General features: G+C 40.0%; 1 protein-coding gene and 1 long non-coding RNA gene across 2 annotated transcripts in view; one reads left to right on the top strand and one right to left on the bottom strand.

Moving 5' to 3' along the window:
• TRPA1 (transient receptor potential cation channel subfamily A member 1) overlaps window positions 1-14,270 on the top strand; it is a 55,711-nt gene extending 41,441 nt beyond the window's left edge. Inside the window, exons 21-27 of the mRNA XM_058699826.1 lie at window positions 1,358-1,527; window positions 3,070-3,199; window positions 3,594-3,776; window positions 7,040-7,108; window positions 10,723-10,833; window positions 12,457-12,554; window positions 13,385-14,270. Of these exons, the coding sequence (XP_058555809.1) occupies window positions 1,358-1,527; window positions 3,070-3,199; window positions 3,594-3,776; window positions 7,040-7,108; window positions 10,723-10,833; window positions 12,457-12,554; window positions 13,385-13,589 (966 nt within the window). The 3' untranslated portion in view covers window positions 13,590-14,270. The remainder of the gene's footprint in view (window positions 1-1,357; window positions 1,528-3,069; window positions 3,200-3,593; window positions 3,777-7,039; window positions 7,109-10,722; window positions 10,834-12,456; window positions 12,555-13,384) is intronic.
• LOC131495054 (uncharacterized) overlaps window positions 1-27,268 on the bottom strand; it is a 44,104-nt gene that overhangs the window by 13,151 nt on the left and 3,685 nt on the right. The window lies entirely within an intron of this gene.

Below are 27,268 nucleotides of genomic sequence, written 5' to 3'. Positions count from 1 at the left end.
AATAAGAATGCTTTTCTTTTTTTTTTTTTAATTTTTTTTTTTTCAACATTTTTAATTTATTTTTGGGACAGAGAGAGACAGAGCATGAACGGGGGAGGGGCAGAGACAGAGGGAGACACAGAATCGGAAACAGGCTCCAGGCTCCGAGCCATCAGCCCAGAGCCTGACGCGGGGCTCGAACTCACGGACCGCGAGATCGTGACCTGGCTGAAGTCGGACGCTTAACCGACTGCGCCACCCAGGCGCCCCAAGAATGCTTTTCTTTACTGGATAAAATTCTCAAGTTATAATAAAAACTTGGGAACTTTTTATAGCATAATTTTTACTTCATGCTTTTAAATGTATGAACCAAGTTCAGATCAGACTCAAGAATTATGTGAATTATCTACAGGTCCTTGCTTTGGTTAATAAATGGCATCAATCTTTTATTTAAAGTCTTTTATCATTCATTTTTTTGTGAATGTTATTTTTATAAGATGTGTAACTTTTATAAGTACCTCATTGTATGTGAAAATTTACTTTTATATAAGCACATTGATACCTGCCTTAAAGAATGTCAATGACCATTACAGTGCTTTGCATTTGTTTGGTACTATATATTTGCAAGTGTGTGTGTCTGTATATAGTTTCAGTAGATTGTCACAATTCTGAGAGTTAGACTGTATTGTTCCATTGTAGTTTGAATGATTGAGGGCATATTAATCTCATCATAATTCTCATTTTTTATAGATTATACTCTAAATTGAACTATAAAGTTAAATGATTTCTCTAACAGACTTGGTCTCCACATTTTTTAATTGATACTGAAATTGTCACGTCTATAGAAAATTTGATGTCCAAAACTTGAAATTTTTAATGATAGGAAATGACATCAAATTGTTACGGCAATTAAGTCTTAGCACAGGTCTCAAACCTCCTTAGAAGAAGCTTTAGTTCATTTGTATCCTGAGAAATCTATATGCATGTCCTTACACAGGCATAAAGGAATTACTAAACCAACCTGCAGCTTCCCAGGACTTTCCTTAAGAAGGAATGGACTCAGAGAAAGCCCACAAAGTTGTAGAATTTACTTAGGCATCAGATTCCCAAAGTGCCAATTCAACAGAACAGATTGGGCCACCTTCAACACTGGTCCATACCCAGGGCTGAGTGTAGTCCAGGATGGCAGAAGCTGGCTCCTTGGTCCTAAACCTGTCCAACTGCAATGCCAGACAGTTGTTGCTACTGGTCAACATTATATATATACATATACATAATACATATACACACACACACACACACATATATATAAAATCATCCATAAGATGCTAGGTCCTGGTCTCTACCTGTGGTAATTCTGAATTCTTTTTAACCCCAGAAAAGGAATTACATCTTGGATAATGCCAATGGAGCTGAATGGATTATCTACACAACAAGTATCATTTTTGTGTCACCCTTATTCATTGGTATACCAGCTTATGTGCAGTGGCAATGTGGAGCGATTGCTATATACTTCTACTGGATGAACTTCTTACTTTATCTCCAAAGGTAAAGCCAGCTTGAATGATTGCTGTATCCCTTAGACATTTTTAATATTAAAAGAATAACTGTTGTAAGTACCATATTTATAATTGGCTTATTCCTTTTCCAATTGTTTTAGACTGTGGAGGTACCTTAATATGTATTAAGGAAAAGGGGAGGGAGGTTTGGAGTTCAGAGTATAGACCAGGATTTTTCAACCTTGGCACTACTGAAATTTGGGGCCAGATAATTTTTTGTTGTGGGGGGCTGTCCTGTGCATTGTAAAATGTTTAACGGCATCCCTGGCCTCTATCCACTAGACGACCAGTAGCAACCCCCCTCCCCACCATGTGACAACAAAAAGTGTATCCAGATAGTGCCAAATATCTTCTGAGTGGCAACATTACCCCAGGTCAAGACAAATCTAGATTAAGTGGGGGGAGTAAATGGGAATAAAAGTATTGGCTATTCTTGGTTTTACTTGGTATTATTTGCTAAGCATTTACTTTAGATTAAAACAGTCAAAATAAAGTGATAGGTATGGGGAATAATAGCGATTTAGGAGAAGAAAATAAGCTCAAAGAATCTAATTCTAGAGGGGGAACAAAGGGCAAAGCTCTCCTACCTCCAATACTTGTTATTTCACATATCTTAACATTTACCTCTAGTTATTGTAAAGATAACTTGTAATCACTTGTGGTATATAAAAGAAGATGAAGGGCTAAGTAACTTTCCCAGGATCTCAGCTAGTAAGTCAAGATGTGAGCACTTTTACCCGTCTTTCCAACCCCAGGGACAATGCTTTCCCTACCATATTTTCTATATGTCATGCACACAATGCTGGAGGGTTGAAGCCAGCCCCTTTAAAAGGACATGGTATAGTGGGAAGAGCAGTGGTCTGGACATCAAAAGGCTTCAGGGCAAGTCTAGGTACTGTCATTCCTTTGGCTTTGTCATCAGTGACCTTACCGAGTTACTAGACAACTCTTGGGAGCTAAGTTTCTGAGACCTCTGAAGTCCTTTGCAGCTTTAAACTCTTGTGATTCCCCCTTTAACAAGTTGTCTTTGCCAAAGGAAATGTCCACATTGGTGGCTGGACGGCACACCTATTACCTACCCAAACATTTCACAATGTTGGTTGCTGGGAAAGAAAAAAGAAACCTCAGGAGGTCATGAGGATGGTGAATAAACCATATGCAGGTGCCCTTCAGGTACATGAGCTCATGTGGAGTCTCCACTGGCTGCATCACCCATCTCACCTCTCAGATCCATTTATCAAGCTTTGGTAGCACTTTCTTTGATACTGGGAAGATTTTTCTCTCCTCCTTTGTGTGAAGTAATGCCTAGTGGTCAAGTTGTAGGACAAAGATCAACGTTAACAAGAAAGAAGCAGCAGCAAAGCTGTTTAGTGAACAGCTTGAAAGTAAGATGACTATTGATGAATTCTGTCTCCTTTTTGAAAGTGTGACTCACCTGTGAAACCTAGTACCTAATGCATGATAAATATAGACATTGAATGAAATACAGTTTGACCAGAAAAGTGAATATATAATTTTTAAATATGCCTAGATTTGAAAATTGTGGAATTTTCATCGTTATGTTGGAGGTAATTATGAAAACTCTGTTGAGGTCTACAGTCGTGTTTGTCTTCCTACTTTTGGCTTTTGGCCTCAGTTTCTACGTCCTCCTGAGTATACAGGTGAGGCTCTTGCATCAGTACTTAATTCTGTTGCTGTGAATATTGGGAATACATATTTATACTTAAATCTGAATGGCCTAGAAAATTTATAGTAATAGGACTTTATCTTTTTGTCTGATAAAATAGCCTTCAAATGATTTTTATTGCAGCCCTACCTCATGACTTTTTCCCATTGTCAAAAAGTTTAAATATAATGCGTGATTATTTGTTTTATGTGTAGAAAAGATATTTTTGATGACTTTATCACCAATTTATTAGTAGTTCTTATCATTAGCCATAGTCCTGTGATTTAAAAGAATATTTTAAATATGCTTTTTATCATTTTACTCTCCAGAAAACATTTTTTCATTGTACACGTTTTGCATTGCATTTTTACCTTACCATCTTTTCTCAGGATGCTTTCAGCTCTCCATTGCTTTCTATAATCCAGACCTTCAGCATGATGCTAGGAGATATTAATTACCGCGATGCCTTCCTAGAACCATTTTTGAGAAATGAATTGGTATATCCAGTTCTGTCTTTTGCACAGCTTATTGCCTTCACAATGTTTGTCCCAATTGTGCTCATGAATTTACTTGTAAGTAATTTATCCTTGTGTTTTCTGTTTGTTGATCATTTGGGGCATTTGACAGTATCATTATTTTTAGCCTCCTTAATCTTCCTCCATGAAAGGAATTAGGGACTATTGTAAAATCCACTCATTCAACATTTATTTAGTACCAGACACAGCACTAAAGCCCAGGGGATGCCAAGATGCATTCATTTGGCAGATACTTATGAATAATCTAGACACTGATCCAGGTGCTGGGAAACAGTGATGAATAGACCAATACCCCGTCCTTACATTATAAACTAGTCATGAGGTAGTAAATAAATAACTATGTAGTATCATGTTATGGGAGTGATAAATGCTATCTATGAAGAACTATAAAGCAGAATAAGGAAATAAAGATAAATGGTGTGTACTGCTCTGGTGTTAGGGTGGGGGTCAGAGGTTAGGCAGAGACCTTGAGGGAATAAAGGATTAAACCTCATCTCTGCTCTTAAATTTCTCATCAACCAGATATTCAAGTGGCAAAGAGCCTCTCAGGCATGAGGGAATCTGTGGCATTCAGATGCCATCTCTAAACCAGTTACAGGTTGAAAATCCTCAGCAGATGTGAACATGCCCTTCACAGAGAACCTGCTCTAGCCATGACCACGTTAGCCAATGCAGACAGAAGTACATCTCAGGTCCATGGAGAGCCTGAGCTGACCTGACAGTGCATGTTTTTTCCTTATTTATGCATATATGCACACATTCAATACATTTTCTGAGTGAGACTATGCGCCAGAGATTGTCCTGTACAATGTTTCTGGAAAGAAAAAAAAAAATACTACTTAATGTTTTGATTCACTTACTTGATACAAATCCAGAGTTTTATTTTGATGACCTAGAAACATAAAGGATAGCACTAAGAATAATTAAGAATGACATAAAGCCCACATTCTTCTCTTAGAATTGCTGACATTTCAGAAGATCATTATCTAGAGGATTTGGCTTAGCATTAGTCCATGTTAGTGCCATCTCTACCTGCATGTCCCAGAGGAAAATCAGTCCCAAAAGAGCCGGCCAAGACTCCATGTTTTCTTTCCTTCAAACTTTGCTGCCGCCTCTCAGTGCCACCTCCTGGTCCTCTAACTCAGATCATTGGAAGAGACTCTAGATTCAGCCCCGCCCTTTGCTCAGTTCTTCCGGTAAATATTTTCCTCTTACACCCACTTCCATTTGCCTTACACCCTCATGGTTCCTCATCCATATTGCTGCAGTAGCCCGAAGAGTCTGTCTCCTCTCACTTCTGTCTAATCTTTCCTGAAATTGTCACCACAGTGATCTTCTGATAAGGAAAAGCTGGGCCTGTCAGGCCTTTTTTTTTTTTTTTTTTTTTTCTTCTATGCCTCTTCAACTCAGTCTAAACCCATCAGCATGGCGTGCAAGGATCCTCATGATCTGGGTCTTACCCAGATCTCATCCACCCCTCCCACTGTTGGCAAGATTTGCCCAGACATGTACCATCAACTTTCACTGAGCATGCCCTACATTCCTTTGTGCCTGAGCTCCACACAAGCTGTTCCTCTTCCTCAAAGACCTTCCCACTTTGGGTTAATTCTTTCTAAGCTGTTAACACTCAGCTCTCAAGCATCAGATCTCCTGGGTAGACCTTCCTAACCAACACCCTCCACCCCATCATCCTATCTAAATTGGATACCCCTTCCCCGTATTCTCAAAATTTTTAGGACACAAATCAGAAAAAGGTAATAAAACCTACTTCCTAGGTTATTAGGATAAAAGGAGTTAATACAAAGCATTTGAGAGACATCTGGGTGGCTCAGTTGGTTAATCGTTCAAGTCTCAATTTCAGCTCAGCATTATGGGATTGAGCCCCATATCAGGCTCCCCATTGAGTATGGAGCCTGCTTAAAATCTTCTTTCTCCCTCTTCCCCTCTCCCCCAGTTATATTCTCTTTCTCAAGTAAAAGTAAAGCATTCAAAACCGTGGTTGGCACATAAGCACTCAGTAAATGTTAGCTACTATTAAATATTAGTAACTTATCTACTCTATGACTCACAAAATCAGATGTCTTCAGATCTCAGGCAAGTATCTTAAATGTGTGAAGCAGTATGAGACTGTTTTTATTTAGTGTGTGTGTGTGTGTGTGTGTGTGTGTGTGTGTGTGTGTGAGAGAGAGAGAGAGAGAGAGAGAGGGAGAGAGAGAGTGAGAGAGAGAGGGAGGGAGACAGAGAACCCAAAGCAGGCTCCATGCTGATAGCAGAGAGTCCGATGCAGGGCTCAAACTCATAAACTAGGAGATCATGACCTGAGCCAAAGTTGGACATTCAACCGACTGAGCCACTCAGCTGCCCCAAGACCATTAGTTTTGATGGTGGCTGATATAAACTAGAGATAATGCCTACCTAAAGGCGTCCGCGTTAAAAAATAAACATTATCCTGCCAAATAAAGTGTCTGACTGTAGATCGTTCTCAATGCTAGTCTGCACACCCTAGCATATACTCTTCACTGCTTATTCACTCAGTGACTATTCTGTGTATCTACTACATGCTCTGCATGGTTCTAAGCACTGGGCATCCAGTGGTGCCCCAAACAGAGCCCCTCTCGTGGAATTTACTTGACTTTGAGCTTCTTGAGAGCATCAGCATCCAGGAGGCTGGTTGAGCACAGACAGGTACTGGTTATCTAACAAATATGAGTCAGCTAATTTAAGTAAGCGATTTCATTTGGATTGAGCAGAGGTGAGCGTCCCCTCACCTAATTCTATCTGGCCACAGATTTCTAGATACAGTTACTGCTTTATTTTTTTAATCAAAGCCACACCCACCCTCGAAGCGTACCTTTTCCTGCCAAACATAGGTAAGGTATAAATTCCCGCATTGCCTCAGTTTACTATTTTAACTTTTCTGTGTTGTCCGCTCACTCTTGTTTACCTAGATGCTAAACTCCTGGAATCTGCAACCATTTGCATGGCCACCCCATTGGCATTTGATACCATATGACCCCTGTCCTCTTCAAAAAGAACATTTTTATTTTAAATAATTTCAGATTCACGGGTCTTAATTTTTTATGATAACGCTTAAGGTTACTGAACCCACCAATGTGGCCACCAGTGTTACAAAGGTGTACAGATTTTGCAGTTTTCTGTAAGATGTGTTGGCAAAAGTATGTTGAGGTCACTAGTAGGCAATTATATGCCCACTCCCCCACTGCAGCTAGAGAGACCTTTAGTGCATTTATAGGTGCGCCATTAAATTGGTAATGACTCAATGCTGTGTTGTACTTCAGATTGGGTTGGCAGTTGGTGACATTGCAGAAGTGCAGAAGCACGCATTGTTGAAGAGGATTGCTATGCAGGTAAGTCTTACGTTTATTTAAAACATATTGAAATTAGCACCGCCCTAATTTTCCATGTATACGAATAGCTGATTTCTGAGAACAGGTATTTAAGACAGGCACTTTGTCAGTCCTAAAGCACCGCACCATACGGTACCTTGTTGCGCACGTTCTCTGGCGTGCCTGCTGTGGTCAGAGAGTAAAAACTAATGACCAAATTTTCTTAGAACAATCTGAGCAGAGAAATTGAGACATCACCTGAGCTTTTTAAAATGTCAACGTGCAGCCAACCAGGTAGCTATCTGCTAAATAAGAATTATCGCAGGTGTGAGGTATTCTGTCCTGTCACAGCCCAGCTCTTCCTAGGACTTCTTGATACTCTGGCCATCGCATTGCAGGCTTCCCACATAACGTGTTATATTGAAGTGTTCACTGCATCCATGAGGTTTTGTTCTTTTGGGACCTCCCTTACGTTTTTCCTTGGCTACTGAATCTTGTGAGGTGGTTCCTGTTACACAATGCAAAACTATTTCTATGCTCTCATTTGCATTGTGTTTATCAAATTTGAACGGGAATATCTGATGCTTCAAAAATACCTGATGACCAGTTGAACGTACACATTAAAAAACTTAGGCAAGTTCAAGAGAAAGACAAATTCATGTTAAGAGGTAACTCTCCCCTCACTCTTCACTGTTCTTTGTCACGCTTCATTCTTCTCTGTTACTCGTTCTGCTATACGTCAGCACATATTTATTTCTAAAAAATGCTCCAGTACGTGGTATGTGCAGAGTACAACTGACCATGAGAACCCAGAGGAGTTAAAGGCCTGTGTGACCTTTGACTTCACTAAGTAAAATAAGTCTAACTGGAGAGCACACCAATTAAACAGTCAGAGTTTAAAATCTCAAAATCAACTTAGAACCATCCTTAAACTCTATGCTCTGTGACTAAGCTGCGTATTATGCAGAGGACTTGGCATGTTTAAAGAGCATAAGTACATAAATTAAATGGTTAAAATATTAGGTACAGAAAATAAACAGTTATGGAAATGCTACATGGAAGAGTTGGCACGTGAACCAGATGTTGAAAGATGGGATTTAGAGGAATAGCAAGACTGGTCCAGAAAGGCAGGACCCAGCAGGAGCAATGGGCTAAAGGCAGAACAAGGAGAAATGGCTAAGGAAGGGTGAAGGGCCCCTGGCCTGGAGGGATGACTCCTTAGAGAGTATTAAGGTGGCCCAAGATGATAGAGCGCTTTATTAAAAAAAGAGCTAACAAACGAGGAAAACCTTAGCTTTGAAAGATAGGGCAGTAAAGGGTGAAGTGCTCCAAGTTATTTTGTTAGTGGGAAGTCATTACCAGCTCTTCCAAAGAATGGGAACAACATGGGAGTGGTACGTAAGATGATCTATTATCACCTTAGCGGGGAAAGTTTGGAGGAAGGAAGAGCTAACTGACCAGTTATTACCACAACAAAGATGGAGTGTAGGACTCCAGGTAGGTGGATGAAGAGAGGAAAAGAGATGCAAAAAGGCCTCTTCGCAGACATGTCATTACTTCATAACTAGTAATTCCTGAAAAGATCAAGGAAGAACAATACAAGCAACAGCACTAGATGTCTAGGGGAGAGCCACTAAACTGCAGCGTCAGTGCGGGTGATTTGAAAAGCACAATTCTATATCAGAGTTGATCTCTTCCCTGAAACACACGGCACAAAGGCCTATAAAGTAAACGGCAAAGCAGGTACTCCCGTGTTAGCGGTTCTTGTTTTGGATCACAAAGAGCATTGACTGGAAAACCAGGAAGCCATTCTCTTAGTTCTCTGAGTTTTTTTAAAGCAAATCTCTAGATCCATGTACAACTCTCTATGTCAGACTTATAACCTACGTCTGAGGCCGCATCAGAACCAGGGCATAAGGGGACAGGCAGCAGCACGTGTCACAGAGAGAGACATTCGTCTTCTCACAGAGTCGTCTCAGACCTAAGTGGGGACAGCACAGGCTGGGAGGTCTAACGGTTACACAGGGACAGGAGTCGTGAGTATTGTGGGGGGCTTAGAGCTGTTTAGTTTTTAACATTTGGTGACCACATGTCCAGCACAGGCTGGCAGCTGTAGACATTCCACAGACGTTCACGTCCATGCCGCAAATCACAAAAGGAAATGCACAGAGTGCTCTTACCTTCAACACGGAAAACCTGCCAGTTAGAGGAGGTGGAGATGCTCCCTGAGCCCAGAGAAGCCACGGGCAATGGGTCCCACTAGACCCACCAAGGGGGGCTGCTTGCCATCCTCCCCAGGACCCTGTCTGAGAGAGAATAGCTGGCAGGTCCTATGTGGAAAACAAATAAGGTTAAGACAAAACATGTGCTTGATCTGTTGGCAAACACCAGGCTTGAATAAATCCTTTTCAGTGAAGTTTAAGTAAGTGAATGATAACATGTGACCTCTGAAAAAAATGTATATTGCAAAGGGAAAGGAATATTGACCTTAAGACCCAAGGGGAAAAGGAACCTTGGAAGTTATTATAGAAACTCAAACATCTAACTGGTATTGTTAATAAAATACAAGAAAACATAGCTTTCCTTGAAACTGGAACTAATATATAGCATGTTATGTGGTGGTAAGTGCTACAAAAATAGGGAAGCAATATGTGGAAGAGGGGCCCAAAGCTTTAAACATCTCACCATTTGTGGATGGAAGCCACTTAAATACCCACATATAAAAAAGCCTATGATCTTAGCAAACTCTCACCTATATGGTAATTACAATAAACCATTCTAAACAAGAGACACAAAGGGCTATAAAAAAAGAGTAGAAGACAAATTTGGTAAACAAAAAGTTGAAAATATGAGAAACTATCAACTCAAGGTAAATCCATTAAATGAGACAAAGGATTGTTATCTCTGAAAATAGAAACTGTAGTCAAGATATGGGGCACCTGGGTGGTTCAGTCAGTTAAGCGTCCGACTTCGGCCTAGGTCATGATGTCGCCTAGGTCATGATGGTTCCCGAGTTCCAGCCCCAGAGCAGGCTCTGTGCTGACAGCTCAGAGCCTGGAACCTATTTCAGATTCTGTGTCTCTCTCTGCCCCTCCCCCATTCCCACTCTGTCCTATCTCAAAAATAAACATAAAAAAAAATTGTGTCAAGATATAGCACGGATAACCCATTTTGCACCAGATCGCACAGGGTGAAACGTCGATGAAGTACTCTTAGGTGTGCCGGGTGTAATCCTTTCAGTGCTTACCACTGTTTTCCTCCATCGAAGCACTGTTTCCTGTCCTGCCACAGGCGCGCCTTCATACCAGCACACTGTGCAGTCGTGCACATTTTCTGTAACACCCCAGGGGATGGACGAAGGCTTTTTCTTAGGGGCCCAGTGTCAGTCACAGTCCCTGAACAGTGAACAGCTGCTCACTTGAGTTGAACTTCTTCTTTAAACAATTTGTCCCAACTTCATATTGCTGCCCCTGTCTTGTCGGTGATTGAGAGGAGAGATGGGAAACCCAGCTGCGTGGTGTAAAGGACACAGGAGTCGTTTTTCAGTTTACTGTACTCATCGCTGTCTCTGTGTAGTGTAAGGATTCTAGATGCTTCTTAGTCATTTCTCTCATTAAATCCAAAATGCGCTTTAGGTGGAACTTCATACCAGCTTAGAGAAGAAGCTGCCACTGTGGTTCCTACGCAAAGTAGACCAGAAATCCATCATCGTGTATCCCAACAGACCCAGATGTACAGGGTTATTAGTAAGTACATGTGAAAAATACCAGCGTGGAGAATGTGCTGCTGCTTGACATTCACTCGTTGTGTTATCCTTAAGGGTACCCTTCTATAGACTTTGAGTCACTGTGCCTGTGGAAAAGAAGGAATTGTGACTTAAAAAAAACAACAAAGTGCATGATTACCCAACAGTGTGAAAAGCGATGGGCAGTGGGAGGGAGACCTGTGCTCCTTCTTCCTAGTGGCTCATTCACAGCATCAGTGTTAAACATGTACCACATCCCTGTGAGAGTACATGGGTGGGTTGGACCGACTGTACCTTGTATCTTTTTTAAAGTGCAGGTGTACCTTTCTTGTTTTTCCCAGTCACCTATCACTTATATGTATGTGCAAATATATGTGTGTGTCTATATGAAAATATAGAGCACATATATACATTCAGGTACATATATGCACACACATGCGCATGGAGAGTGTGCATTATAGAAAATACACTAGATATCAAAGACTAAACAAGGCCACTGCATTATAATGGTAAAGGGGGGACTGTATTGAGAGTCAGAAGCAGTGGATGCTAATCCTGATCATGCCTGGGCTTCCTCCTAGTTCTATGAACATTCTGAGTTCTTTGCATGTTAATTTTCTGTGCTGTGGTCATAAAATGATAAAGTTGATTTGGGTATTGGCCTAGGCCTTATTCTAACTACACTAGCTCCCTGTATAATGTCATTCATACCCGTGTTTGCAACTACTCACTCCTGAAACACAGAAGGCTTGGCAATTCATTCTTCCGGGAGCTCTCTTTGAGTTCCAGGCTCTTCTGTCCAACTGTCTACCTGACATCTTCACTGGTATGGCTCAAAGGTACCTCAAATTCAGCATATTCAGAATAAACTCTTCAAAAGGAACTCAAAGTTTTCACTCCTCCCAGGTTTCAGTCTCCCTGCAGGGAAAGAATGACAAAGCCTCCTCTCTCCAAAGTTTCTTGCTTCAGTTAACATCACCGCCATTCATTTGCCTGTGCAAGAGGACATCCTTGACCTCCTTTCCCTCTCCTCACCCCTCACACCCAGTCACTCCCTTGTTTGGTTGATCAGTCTTCCTGGTTGGCCTGTGCAAGTTGCCATCTTCTCTTCCGTGGACTCCTAGGATTGACTCATTGATTCCTGGTCATTTCACGTCCGCCCTTAATGCTTTCCAGTCTACCAATGGTTTAAAAAACACTAAATTTTGAAAACACACATTAAAATGGCATTTCTGAAATTTCCTCATGGGAAATTCAGTTGTGCAGAGCAGTTTTAGAGAAAGAACTAATCCTGTGTGGAATACCACTGACGATGGACATTTTTCATGAGAAAATATAAAATGATTCAGTTTTACCTTTTCATAAATAATCCCCCACTCCAATTTTCTCCTTCTTCTAGATTATCTGTACATCTCATACTTTATTATAATTATGTATGAGTTTGTCGTATAGCTCTTTATACATCTATTTCTCTCAAAAGACTGTGAGCGCCTTGAGGGTCATAGTTGTGTCTTAGAATATCTGTGGTGTGATCGTACCTTGCTCAGTAGCTGAATCATGGCGCATGTGCAAGAAATAGTTTCTGAATTGAGTTCAACCTGAGTAATAATCATTTATCCCGCAGGCTATATTTCATTTTATTTTTTACACCCAAGAAGAAAGGCAGGAAATTCCAAATGTTGACACATCTCTGGAAACAGAAATATTGAAGCAGAAATATCGGTACGTATTTTTCCTTATCTGTATTTGATAAAACTTTTAAATAATGATGTAAGGTTATGTTGTATAGTTGTGTTTATTTCATATATTAAGTCGTACTTTTAATTGACTGATGTCATAGCATATTGAGAATCATTTGAAAATCATTTTTAGACCCAACAACTTATGTGCTGCAGTTCACCAGTTTGCCAATTAGTGTTTTAAACTGCATTCCCATGAGCCATCCGGATTCATACATGAAAGCTTTGAAAGCTTTGGAGAATTCCGAGAGAAGCTGTATAGAGTGTGCAGTGGTTGAGCACGAGGGCTTTAGAATCAACTGATCTGAGTTTAAGGCCCTCTTCAACTACTTCCTAATGCACTGACCTGGGCAAAGCAGTTTAATCTTTCTGTGCAACTGTGTTTTAATCTTTAAAATGGGAGCAAAAATAAACTAGGAAAAACACTTAAACTTAAAAAATATGTATTGCTGGGGCCCCTGGGTGGCTCAGTCAGTTGAGCATCCGCCTTTGGCTCAGGTCATGATCTCTGGTTCATGAGTTCAAGCCCTATGTCCAGCTCTGTGAGGACAGCTCAGAGCCTGGAGCCTGCTTTGCATTCTGCGTCTCCCTCTCTCTCTGCCTCTTCCCTGCTCGTGTGTGCTCTCTCAAAAAATAAACCTTAAAATATTTTTTTAAAATATGTATTGCTTAGAAAGATTATAAGTACCAGGATGCTGTGACCTGAGCACAGCTCATTTGATCTACGACACTTCTAGTAACCTGGGCCTTCCTGCACTCAGAGACTGAGAAGATAACTGAAAACAAGTTCATGAGCCCTATATATCTTTTTAGGCTGAAGGATCTCACTTCTCTTGTGGAGAAACAGCATGAGCTTATTAAACTCATCATTCAGAAGATGGAAATCATCTCTGAGACAGAGGATGAAGACAACCATCATTCTTTTCAAGACAGGTTTAAAAAAGAGCAGTTAGAACAAAGGAATAACAAATGGAATTCTGTATTGAAAGCAGTAAAGGCAAAAACACACTGCCCTTAGCCTGCAATGGGGCTTCCTATCGTGGGGGCCGTGGTTTGCAGGACCCTATTGGGTCTCATTTCCAGTTTGAAAAGAGTGAGGAAAAAGTAGAAATAGGATTATGATTTCATGACTTGTAAAATGGTGGTTCCTGCATTCTTTGTAAGGAAACTACATCTTTCTCTTTTTTCATATTTTATGCCAGTTACTATGTATAGAGAATGTCTTTGCTAATAAGTTTAAGTTGCACTTCACTCATTATTTGAATGGGTAGAAAACTAATTTGGTACAACACAAATTTTAATAAGAAGTAAATGCAACTGTTAAATGTAACACAAATGTTAATACTGGATTCCTGCTTGATAATTGTATAATATTCATATTACCTGATTACATATTATATGAGGTACAAGTACATCATATAATAAAATATTAGGTTATACCATTCAGGTACGTGTTTTTGGTGTTGGAAGAACCTGTGTGTGGAACCCTGTGTCTTCTGTTCCAACTAAAAGAAATTGCCACACCCTTCTTGTTGCTCCTAACAAACCTGATGTCACTCTGAGTTGGGATTCAAATTAATAGACCTTATGATATGCATGGGGTTTACTATGGATATAGATAGTATATGTTATTTCTGTATTTTTGGTTTGCTAATAATAAAATAATCATAATAAATGTAAAGCCTATATAGTCACCTCACTGATAATTGTGTGAGCTTTTTATTGCAATTAGTTTGAGATTTATAAAAAATGCTTCCATCACATATGGAAATAGAGAAACACACTACAAAAAAAAAAAACTATAGTCCAATATATCTGGTGAACATAGATGCAAAAATCCTCAGCAAAATGTTAGCAACCCGAATCCAACAATACATTTTTTAAAAAATTATATACTACTATCAAGTGGGATTTATTGCCAGGATGCAAGAGTGGTTCAATATTTGCAGAACAGCCAACATGATACGTCACATCAATAAGAGAAAGGATAAAAATCATATTTCAATAGGTGCCAAAAAAGCATTAGACAAAGTACAACATCCATTCATAATAAAAAAAAAAATCCTCTGCAGAGTAGGTCTACAGGGAACCTATCTCAATGTTGTAAAGGCCTTATATGAAAAACTCACAGTCAACATCATCCTCAATGGTGAAAAACTGAGCGCTTTTCCCCTAAGGTCAGGAATAAGGCAAAGATGTCCACCCTCACCACTTTTACTCAACATAGTACTGGAAGTCCTAGCCGCAGCAATTAGACTATATACAGAAATGGAAGGCATCCAAATTGGTAAAGAAGAAATATAACTCTCATTATATGTAGTTTATATGACACTATATATACAAAACTCTAAAGACTCCACCAAAAAATTACTAGAGCTGGTAAATCAGTAAAGTCACAGCATACAAAATCAATATACAGAAATCTGTTGCATTCCTATACACTAAGAGTTAAGCAGCAGAAAGTGAAATTAAGAAAACAATCCCATTTATAATTCCACCAAAACAATAAAATAGGAATGAACTTAACCAAAGAGGCAAAAGACTTGTACTCTGAGAACTGTAAAAACACTGATAAAAGAAATTCAAGACAACGCAAAAGAACAGACCTTCCACGTTCGTGGGGTGGAAGAATATTGTTAGTGTCCATACTACCCAAAGCAGTCTACAGTTTAATGCAGTCCCCGTCAAAATACCAATAGCATTTTTCACAGACTAGAACATACAATCCCAAAATTTACATGGAGCCACAAAAGACCTTGAACAGCCAAAGCAGTCTTGAAAAAGAAAAAAACTAGAGAGATCACAACTCCAGATTTCAAGTTATATTACAAAGCAGTAGTATAAAGAGTATGGTACTGGCACAAAAAAATAGACAAATGGATCAGTGAAATAGGACACAGAACCCAGAAATAAAGTACACAAGTTAGTCAATCTTCAACAAAGGAGAAATGAATATACAATGGAAAAAAAGTCTCTTCAACAAATGATGTTGGGAAAACTGGACAGTCACATGCGAAAGAATGAAACTGGACCACTTTCACCATACACAAAAATAAACTCACTAGATGTGAGACCTGAAACCATACAAATCCTAGAGGAGAGCACAGGCAGTAATCACTCTGGCATTGACCATAGCAACATTTTTCTAGGTACATCTGAAGCAAGCAAAATCAAAAATAAACTTTTGAGACTTCATCAAAATGTTTCTGTACAGTGAAGGACACAATCAAGAAAACTAACAGGCAACCCACTGAAGGGGAAAAGATACTTATAAATGACATATCCAATAAAGGGTTAGTTCTAAAATCTATAAAGAGCTGATACAACTCACCACCCAAAAAGCAAGTAATCCAGTTTAAAACGGGGTAGAAGACATGGACAGACATTTCTCTAAAGAAGAGTTACGGATGGCCGACAGACACTTAGATACTCAACATCACAAATCATCAGGGAAATGCAAATCAAAACCACAATGAGACATCACCTTATACCTGTCAGAATGAGTAACATCAAAAACACAAGAAACAACAAGTGTTGGCAAAGATGTGGAGAATATGGAACACTTATGCACTATTAGTAGGAATGTAAATTGGCACAACCGCTGTGTAAAACGGTATGGAAGTTCCTCCAGAAATTAAAAATAGAAATACCATATGATCCAATAATTTCACTCCTGGGTATTTACCCAAAGAATACAAAAACACTATTTTGAAAAGATACATGCACCCTTTTGTTTACTGCAGTTTTATTTACGATAGTCAAACTATGGAAGCAGCCCAAGTGTTCATCAATAGATGAATGGATAAAGAAGATGTGAGACATCCAAATTGGCAAAGACTTTATATTGAATATACGTTCAATATATACACAATATTTATATTCAATAATACACTATGCATATAGCATGTATATACAGTATATACACAATACTATAGTATAGTGTATATACACTATGTATATAGTATATTACTGAATATAATTCAGCCATAAAAAAGAATAAAATCTCAGCATTTGCAACAACATGAATAGAGCTAGAGAGTATTATGCTAAGCAAAATCAGAGAAAGATACCATATGATCTCATTTGTAGAAGTTAAGAAATGAGCAAAGGAGAAAGACAAACCAAGAAGCGGACTCAACTATAGAGAACAAACTGTTACCACAGCGGAGATGTGTTGGGGGATGGGTAGAATAGGGGATGAGGATTAAAGAGCACATTTATCATGATGCAAAAAAAAAAAAAGCATCTATCACATATGCCCTTTTTGCTTTTGATATCCACCACAAAGTATGAATCATCACATACCTCATCATTGACCTTTTCAAGGTCCTTCTTTTTGTTGTATTCTTTTTTCCCCATTCACCCTGATTCTCACATTTATTCTCTCTCTTGCCCCAGGAGATGCCCACTCTAGTGAATGCTTTTGGCCATGTATGTACCCTTGTGTTATGTTGAACAGTGTATGTGTTTGTATTTACATAGGTGTTATTACGCTAGGATTCTTCTCTTTCCACTTGATGTGATGGCTACAAGGTACAGCTGTAGTACCCTCTGTGCATCTAGTACAAGGGTGCCGACAGATGTTACACTCATTGCACATACCTCCGTTGCATGGGCTCATCTCTTCTCCACAGATGGACATCTTGGTGGCCTCCACCTCCTGCTATCACACACATTGGCAACCACACATTCACGCGAACACGCAGAGTGCTGAGTCACAAATAAGAGGAAACCAGACATTTTTGCATTCGTGGTCCAGCAGAACACGTGCCTAGAGACAATGTTGTATGTTCCTTAATCTTTGATTCAGACACGGTCTTTGTCCTTTATTTTCCTTAAAACAGAAAGGCTGGAAGCACACAAGAACAATAACCAGGATGTCCTAATCATGAAAAAGAATGGTCTCCTCAAACATTGAATAGCATTGCATATTACAGACCTTTCACATTTACTGGACACCAAGAATGTGTGCAATACTCTATTACATCTATTCTGGGGAAATGTTGAAATAAATAGGTAATGTAGCCTGCTCTCAGGGAGTTTACAATTGAATAAATCATTTAGCTTTCTGAAATTCTCTCCTTTTACCCCCAAACACTGAATTCTGCTGCTTTTTCCACTATTTTGCTTACTGCTCCTCCTCTGCTTCCCACTGACTTCTCTGTACTACCTGCTAGCTAGATGTTTACACCCCTGAGGTCTGTCCTTGGCCCTCTTCTCTTACAGACTCACCTCTTGGCAGTCTTGCCATGTCACCCCTTCACTTACGTTTATAATGGACTGACTGATATAATCTCTCCTGCTCCTTCTCCCAAAGTCCAGTTCTGCATTTCCATAGTTCTTCAAATTAAATACATTAAATACAAATGGAGGAGGGTAAACCAGTCACTTCCTCCTGGTATCCTATTTCCTGTCCATGGTACCAGCATTCTCTCAGGGTCCTAGACTTGGGACTGACATACTGCATTGCTTAATCTTTCTAAAATCTAGCTCTAGGCCTTCACACTCATGCTGTAAAGCTTTCTTTAAAAGACTTTTCTTTCATAAGCAAACTGATCTTCCTAACCTGGCTTTTCAATCTAGTTTAGCCTTATCTTCCAATATTCTGCACTTCCTTCAAACCAGAAGAGCACTATTTCATCCAACCACATCATGGCTTCCCACCACCTTGCCTCGTAAGATGCTGTCTTCTGCCGAGAATGTCCTCCCTCCAACTCTTTTCAAGTTCATTTTAAATGGCACCTGCACTTTGAGGTCTTCCCTAACATCCCAACTGATGATGCTCCTGCCTCCTCTGACCTGGTGACACTGCATTTCTCCTCTGGCACTTTTGCCTGCCGTGTTGACCATGACTCTCTTTTCTACTGGGGTCCATGGTTCACTAACGTCATTAGTCTCAAGAGATCCAAAAATCACCTTTTTTCCCCCATGCTTTGTAGCTCCTGGTACAGGCCCTTGCACGTGACAGAGGCCAATACACACACATAAATAATAAAAATCAGTGAAAACAATAAATACCACAGGCCTGAAAGATTGCAAGAAAACTAGTTCAATCTGCCTCAGAAAAGTTTAGTGTTCCTATTCTGTTGACTCTTTGCCCTACAAAAGTTGAATAATTTGCCCCTTACTGGTGGAAGAGACATTAAAATACCACTTTTCTGCCTTTTCTACTGCTTCAATCTTTTTGTTGTTGTTGTTGATTATGGTTTTTTACTATGGTTAGCCTGGGTGAAGTCTGTGCTTTGGAATAAGACAACTGGAGCCTTAATACTGACCCTAACTCCTATTGGCTGAGTGACTCTGGATATGTTTCCACATCTGTAAAGTGGTGATAAGAGCATATATCCCTATGGTGTGGGTAGGATTGGAAACTATGCATGCAAAGTACCTACCACAATAAATGCTATTGCAATGTGTTTAAGAGAACTTATTTACCTGAAGTAAAAGGGATCATGAAACACAGGAGTTTCATATCGTATGGATTATGCATGGAATTTCCTCAGAAATGAATGAATTGTCAGCCTGATACAAGCTGGCACTCCCAGGTACTTCTGGATCTCATTAGCCAAACAAATCCTGGAGTGTATACCACAATAAAATCTCATATTTAGAGAATAATAATTAAAATATGTACTACAGCACTTATCTTGGTCTTTGCCCCAGATCCAAATGACCAAACATCAACAGAGCACCAGCTCTTTGCTAGCCAGAATAACCCATCAGCATTGTGTATTTTGAAATCATTTTTGACATGTTGATAGGAGCAGATTAAAAAAACCCCATTTTAAAAAATTTTAATGTTTATTTTTGAGAGAGAGGGAGAGCGTGGGGGGGGCACAGAATGAGAGAGAGGGAGACAGAGGATTTGAAGCAGGTTCAGAGCTGACAGCAGTGAGCACCCTGTGGGGCTTAAACTCAAGAACCACAAGATCATGACCTGAGGTGGAGTCGGACACTTAACTGACTGAGCCATCCAGACACCCCTGGATATTAGCAGATTAAACAACAGTAATAAGAAAAAGGCTTATGAAGTATTTACTGTGTACAGGAAAACCCTAGTTTGCAAGCATAATTTGTCCTGGAAAGATGTTTGTAATCCAAAGCACTTATACACCAAAACAAATTTCCTCATAAGAAATAATGGAAACTCAGATTATTCATTCCACAACCCCAAAATATCCATATAAAAATTATTACAATACTGTCATACAAAATAATAAAGCAAATACAAAATATAAAGAAAAATAAACAAATTAACCTGCACTTACCCTTGAAAACCTTCTTGGCTGGTGTGAGGGAAACAAGAGAGAGGAGGGTTATTGTTTAGGAAGCCTTTCACTATCACTAATGGAATCACTGCTATCTATTGACTCAATGGAATCTTTTCTTTTCACGCAACTTTAACAGGGAACCTATCCAACGGCACTTGCTTTTGCCTCCTTTTGAGGATTTTGCAGAAATGTGACCTTGCACTGTTATTAAACAGATTCATTGCTCACACTGCTACAGCCTTATTCGGGCATTGGTCTTCTACAAAATTTTGCAATGCTTCTCACATTTTACACATCTCCCTAATCTCATTTAAAGTGAGGGGTTCCTCTGCCTTTTTCTCCTCCTCCTCTGCAGAAGAGATGCTGACATAGACTTCTCATAAAATCTTGCCATTTCGGCCACTCACATACCTCGTTTGTATATCTCTATGATTTCCTTCTTGACTTCCACCATAATCATCTCCTCCTCCTTACTGCCTTTCTTTTCAACCTTTTTCTGCATGGGGACCATTGTATACCCTCGCACGGATGCTGACTACAGTACAGTATTGATAAACTCTTGTCATCTACTGTATTTATTTATTTTTTTTTTCAACATTTTTTAATTTATTTTTGGGACAGAGAGAGACAGAGCATGAACGGGGGAGGGGCAGAGAGAGAGGGAGACACAGAATCGGAAACAGGCTCCAGGCTCCGAGCCATCGGCCCAGAGCCTGACGCGGGGCTCGAACTCACGGACCGCGAGATCGTGACCTGGCTGAAGTCGGACGCTTAACCGACTGCGCCACCCAGGCGCCCCTCATCTACTGTATTTAATGTAACTGGCACTAAGGGAGCAGAGGAAAGGGTCTATATCCTCAGGCAGCCTGACCTAGAATGAAGCAAAGCATTCCTAAGCTTACTCTTGGTATGGAAAAGCAAAGGACTGTGCATAGGTGCTTTGAAGTGACAAAAAAAATACTCTAGTGCCAGTTTTGGGCACCTTCCAACATTCTGAAAAATCACTGATTTCTGTCAAACACTGTGGCCTGAGACTGAGCATCCGAGGATGGGAGACAATCACCCACAATCCTGTAGTGAGCGAGAGGAAGGGAGAACCATTGGCTCAGTTGTGCTCATGTGACATTTGGCATCATGTACCACTTATATTGCAAGACATCGCTTATTTATCAAGTTGAAATTTCTTAGAAATGCTTGTTCATCTCGCGGAACAGTCCCAGAAGAAGTTACTGGCAATCCAAGATTTTACTGTATCAGGTACTGCTCCATTGCTATGTATGAACTCATTTGATTCTCAAAACAGCCATAAGCGGGTAGGTACTATTACTCATCATCCTTGTTTTACGAAGGAAATCATGACACTTGTAGGTAGAGTAGCTTGTCCAAAGTCACAGTGCTGAGACGTGACCTCAGAGGGTTACTTCTGGATGCTCCACTCTCATCATGAAGCTATCTATCCTGTCTCTTAAATAAAAATCAGAAAGATCATTTTTTTCCTTGGGGACTCTGCATAAAAGATTACCGAGTGGATATTCTCAATGTAATATTCACAGGTACATGCATTTGAAGGTTAGGAGGCGTGGGACACTGCAGACATAATGACATCAGATACGCAGGCTCTGAAGTCTGGCTGCCCGAGTCTCTCTCCACATCAAATGACGTTCTGTGTGACCTTGAACAACATACTTTAAACTCTTGGTCAAGTGCGGATAGTAAGGGTATGTGCCTCACAGAGTTGTGCTGAGGATTAAGTGAATTCGTGTCAGTAAAATTGTGAATTTGGCACTATTCTGAGTATTAGCACTCAAAAATTACTAGCCATTATAGAAGAATAAATCATTTGCAAAGTTCTGGAATAACAACTCTTTATTTAAAGCATTTTTTCCTCTTTAGTCAAATTGAAAAATGTGAACTATAGAAGGACCATCTTAAAAATTTAGCTATCATATCCTAGTTCAGATTTTCCTCCTGGTTTGATTCCCAAATTTCTCAAATCTAATTTCATTCATGTGCTTGATATGACCTATCTTCCCACCAGATCATGGTGACATTTTGTAAGTTATAAAAACTCAAATGAGCAAATTGCTTTTTTTTTTTTTTTTAACTATGAATAAGATAGAGGGGCATTATGTGCCTGGTAACCCTTTCATGAATCTAATATCTGTTTCAAGTAACAGTGATTATACGAAATGGCAAACATAAAACATATCATTTGAAGATTAGGTAATGAAGGTTAATACATATAGGAATTGCCTGGGTTCTCTTTCTATCTGCCAGGTATGTTTAAGCCACAGATTTATTTTAAAGGCTGGTTTTTAAGGGCAATGAGATTTAAAAATGCAGCCTGGAAATTAGCATCCTTCTAAGACAAATAATCATTGGCCAGGGTAGAAAGTGATTTTTACTTATTTATTTTTTAAGTTTATTTACTTATTTTGAGAGAGAGGAGAAAAGCACAAGTGGGGGAGGGGCAGAGAGAGAGAGGGAGATAGAGAATCCCAAGCAGGCTTCGCACTGTCAGCACAGAGCCAGATGCGGGGCTCTATCTCACTAACCGCGAGATCATGACCTGAGCAGAAATCAAGAGTTGTACACTTAACTGACTGAGCCACCAGGTGCCCTCAAAGTTATTTTTAAAAAACATCTCAGGGTACCTGGGTGGCTCAGTCAGTTGAGCATCTGACTTTGGCTCAGGTCATGATTTCATGATTCGTGAGTTCAAGTCCCGCATCAGGCTCTGTGCTCACAGCTTGGAGCCTGAAGCTTGCTTCAGATTCTGTGTTTCCCTCTCTCTCTCTCTGCCCCTCCCTTGCTCACATTCTGTCTCTCAAAAATAAGAAATGAACATTAAAATTTTTTTAAAAAATATGAAGTACATTTAAGAAATGTTTAAACATCACCTAGTGCACGCAGCATATGCAGGCCTAGGGTCTGAGGGAGGGGCCAGTGACCCCGTAATCCAGGGATCCCACATGTTAAGACTGTCACTGAAACCTGCAGAGCAGCACCTGCTTGGCTGCAAGATCTCGAGTGTAATCAGAGGGAAATTGCAGGAATCCGGGGCTAGAAAACTCCTGATGACATTATGGGAATGGGGTCTAAAAATCAGAGGACCTGTCTCTGATTCTGGGGACTGTCTCAGTTCCTGTCATTGCGTGGCTTCAGGATGGGTTAAATTTCATTGTTACATCTGAACCTTCTAGTTTAGAGTCCCTGACACCAACATCTTTGTCATTAACTTGCTCTCAAAGAAGAACAGTTTCGGCGGGAGACAAGACAGGAAGCTGCAGGCCACCCCTTGCCATTTCCAACTCTAGACTCCCCCGCAAAAAGCCATTCAAGCATTTCCACAGGTTCTCAGGAGATGAAAGGAGATTTAAGACAACTGAACTGCAACTCCACTAATGGCAACAGTAAAACTAGCGCCCCCTAGAGGTGCGAATGATACTGAGCCTGAACGGAAGACCTCATTGCCAGAGACCTGTTTTGTGCCACAGGTTTCTTCTTTGCTTTGTTTTGCTTTGTTTTTTAAATCACAGGAGGGGCGCCTGGGTGGCGCAGTCGGTTAAGCGTCCGACTTCAGCCAGGTCACGATCTCGCGGTCCGTGAGCCCAGAGCCCCGCGTCAGGCTCTGGGCTGATGGCTTGGAGCCTGTTTCCGATTCTGTGTCTCCCTCTCTCTCTGCCCCTCCCCCGTTCATGCTCTGTCTCTCTCTGTCCCAAAAATAAATAAAAAACGTTGAAAAAAAAATTAAAAAATAAATAAATAAAAAAAATAAATCACAGGAAAATCTCCACTGGCAATTACACACAATTTTGCCCATTCTCCTACTGAAATGTATTGATAACTTGCAAGGGCAAAGGTAGATGGTGGTACTAATTTACCAAAGGCTTCAATTGCAATTGCAGCATTACATTATTTAAGCTGCCAGTAAATGATACTTCTGTGTAAATCACAAGTATTTAGTGGCTTAAAGGAGATGTTCCCTCTCTAGAACCAAATCTGAAAAAAATGAGTAAACTGAGGAATAAAAGTCTCAGAAGACAAACTTATCAGTAGGAACTTCAACTGTTCAATTGTTTTTTAAAAAACTGATGGAGAAGAAAAGCAGAAAAAGGGGGAGGAGCAAGGTTATTATGGTTCATGGACAGAAGGGGTCTCAGTGGTACCAGCAAAACCTCAAGAGGACAGTTTCTCTTGGACCTTCTTAAACCAGCTTTCAAGAATCTAATTTTGAAGCAATCCTGGAGCTCAGGAACCTGTTAGGATAACAACCAACTCTTCTTCCACAGCCCCACAGCAACAGTTGCTCTCAAAATGCAAATATCTCATCAACACCTGCTGCAGGCCTGGTTTCAGAGCAAAGCAGGACCCTCAGTGTAAGCCCCTGCCTAAGTGTGTCCACAAGAAGAGGGAAATGTGTGTGTGTGTGAGGCAGGGTGGGGAATCAAGTGGCTCAACAAAGGTAATTGTTTTCCTGTCTACAAACAGACTCAGTAAAAGTGAAAACACTACAGGTCAGTTGCGAACCATACGCTGCACAGACACACGGCACTGATTCTAAAGAAGCCAAAGCTGAGAAAATCGCAGTGGGAAAAACCAGGAGCTGGGGATGAAGAGCAGACATCTCTACTTTCAGGACACCTTACGTTAGACATAAAATCTTTCACAACCGGGTAAACCCGCAAGTCCCAAGTTTACTGTGACTCGGGGAGGTGTCCCCAGCCCTGGAGATACAGGATGGGTCCTGTGAAGAAATGAAACAAGCAAGCCACACTGCTGTCTTGAAAAAGGGACTCCAAGTCTGTTCCTCTCCACCATGGTGACCCAGACAGGTTTTGACTTTCAAGTCCAGGGTGTACTACAGGAACCAGAAAAGTACTGGAGAGCTGCGGTATTGAACTGCCTGTAAAATTGTATGCAATTACCACCATCCAATGTCGCTTTGAAAACTTTGCCAATTATAAATTTGCTTTAAAAAATGTGTTAATCCAAATTTATTTATTTTTAGTATGAAATTTATTGTCAAATTGGTTTCCATACAACACCCAGTGCTCATCCCAACAGGTGCCCTCCTCAATAGCACGGGAAATGTTAAACCCAATTGTCCTCCCCTTGCGGTTCCATGGCAGTCGGAGCACTGCCATCTAGTGGTCAGCCTCCGCCATTCCGCCTCAGCTCCTAAGAGCATCGAGTGGCCTTTTTCTCATCCAAATCACTGGGAACAAGCCCTGACCACCAAGCACTGGTAACAAGCTCTTGCCACCCTGTAAGAGCTATGCTGCCACTTAATGCCTTGAAATGGATTCGACCCAAGTTTGTCATGGTGACACTGCCAGCAAATGACCAGCCAGAAGATCAGGGATTTTCAAAGTTTCTGTACATTGGTGAGTGACAGTCCACAGAATTTATCAAACCCCTGAAATGCAGAATATATTAATTTCACAATATGAAAGTACTGCTTATGTGGCAGGTCAAATTTTTCACAATGTTAAGTTTTTAAAATAGTGGGGTGTGTGTGTGTGTTTTAACTATGAAGAAAAGCCAGTGAGAGAGAAATTAAATGTTATGGAAATATTTTGAGGTATGTTTGAAACTGCCATTTTAAGTCCTAGAATTTATAAGAATCATCATAAAAATGCAGTGATTTCCTTATTATTAAGATAATAATGTGGCGGGGGTGCCTTGCTGGCTCGGTCCATAAAGCGTGCGACTCTTGATCTTGGGGTTGTGAGTTTGAGCCCCATGTTGGGTGCAGGGAATACTTAAACAAATAAAATCTTACAAAAAATAATATTGTGCTGGCTTTACTGATGTTCTTTTCATGTGGAAATTCAGCAAACTGCTGCTTTAATTTTTCCCTAAGATTGGTACACAGTTTACCATAACCCATGAGTGGCTTAAAGTAGCCATTCTGTTCTATTTTTAGTTTTTAAGGGTGTTTACTTTGAGAAGGGTGCTACTAGAGCAGAAACCTGGGGTAGACCTTTCAGGGTGGGCAGAACTTTGCTGCTTGGGTAAAATGTTTCCTAAGATGCAGGGCCTCAACTGCTTGGAAAGGATGACAGAGAAAAAGTCAGGATGGGTGTTTTGATTAAACCATTTCAAATGGTAATTGCCATAGATGTTTCCATTTATGGTTAATATTTGCTTTTAAATGAATATTTTAAGAAACCATTATCATAGGAAAACACATACACACACACAGTCTCAGAAAACAATAATTAGCTGTGGTTTTTAACTTCCCAAGGATACACTCATATATCTTCATATTCTGAAAAATGACATCCTAAGAACTATTTATAAGTGAATATATTGAGAGTTACCACTAAAGATAACTTTTGAAATGTAAACTCTGGTTTGAACAGTACATTTCAAATGACACAAATCACTTGAGTAAATACAAAATTAGGGCTATGTATCTGGGCTGTAATGTTAATACACATTGTATTATGTGTGTGACTTAAAATTCTGTATTTAGGTAAGAAGTATCAGATGCTTTTGAATTAAACAAAGAATGTATCACTGATAAAAAAAAAAAAGCCAGTCATTAAGTGGCTATCATAACCTTCAAAGAAGATTTAAGGCAACACAAACAACCTTTCCATGTAAATATTCTAGAGTCAGCTCTAGACGGCTTCAACTTTGCACCACTAATGACACTTGTGACCCACAGAATTCCCAGATGGATTTAGCCTGTCTGCACTGAACTTTTAAAACAAGTTAGAAAAAGGCAAGCTCTCTGTTCTTCTGGTGCCATGTGTATATATTCTGGCTATTTCGGGATACAAGGTAATGGGAAAAAAGCACCTTTTGTTTCATTTTTCACCGTAATGAGGAACACCATTTGACATGTGCACCAATTCCACTAGATAAGACAAGAGCAATAAAATGCAGCGCTGAAACATGAAGAAAATAATGTTAACTAAGGTTCTACTGGGCACTGGATAGTTGTTTTATGATATTTTAAAACTCAGTTTTAACTGACTATGCCTGAGTCCAAACTCTGGAGCAGAAACAACTATGAATTCTCACTGATCAACAAATGTTCCAAGAGATCGGGAACACCACAGCGTGGATGTATATGGCGCAAGACACAGATGTTTATGGGGGAAGAGACTAACCTGTTTGTAAATTTCCACCGTATCCATTTGAAAGACCGTCAGAGCTGTGTCCCTGTAGATTATACCTTCAGTACTGATCAATGACAGCTCTGGCAACGATAAAAAAAAAAAGTCCAGCTGTTTGCATTTCGCAGTTATGGTGGTAAACAGGGGATGGCAAATGTACTAAATCATTTTTCTTAGCAAGGAGTCAATTCTATTCAAATCAAGTAAAGATACCGTTTCATACCTGATGTTTGAAACTTAAGAAATACAGGTTAGACAATGTCTTTTAAAAATTGTTAAGTAACCACAAACATACT

The sequence above is a fragment of the Neofelis nebulosa genome, chromosome 14, assembly GCF_028018385.1.
Source record: "Neofelis nebulosa isolate mNeoNeb1 chromosome 14, mNeoNeb1.pri, whole genome shotgun sequence".
NCBI lineage: Eukaryota > Metazoa > Chordata > Mammalia > Carnivora > Felidae > Neofelis > Neofelis nebulosa.
The sequence above is the reverse complement of the archived record's forward strand: the minus strand, read 5'-3'. Positions and strand labels throughout refer to the sequence as shown.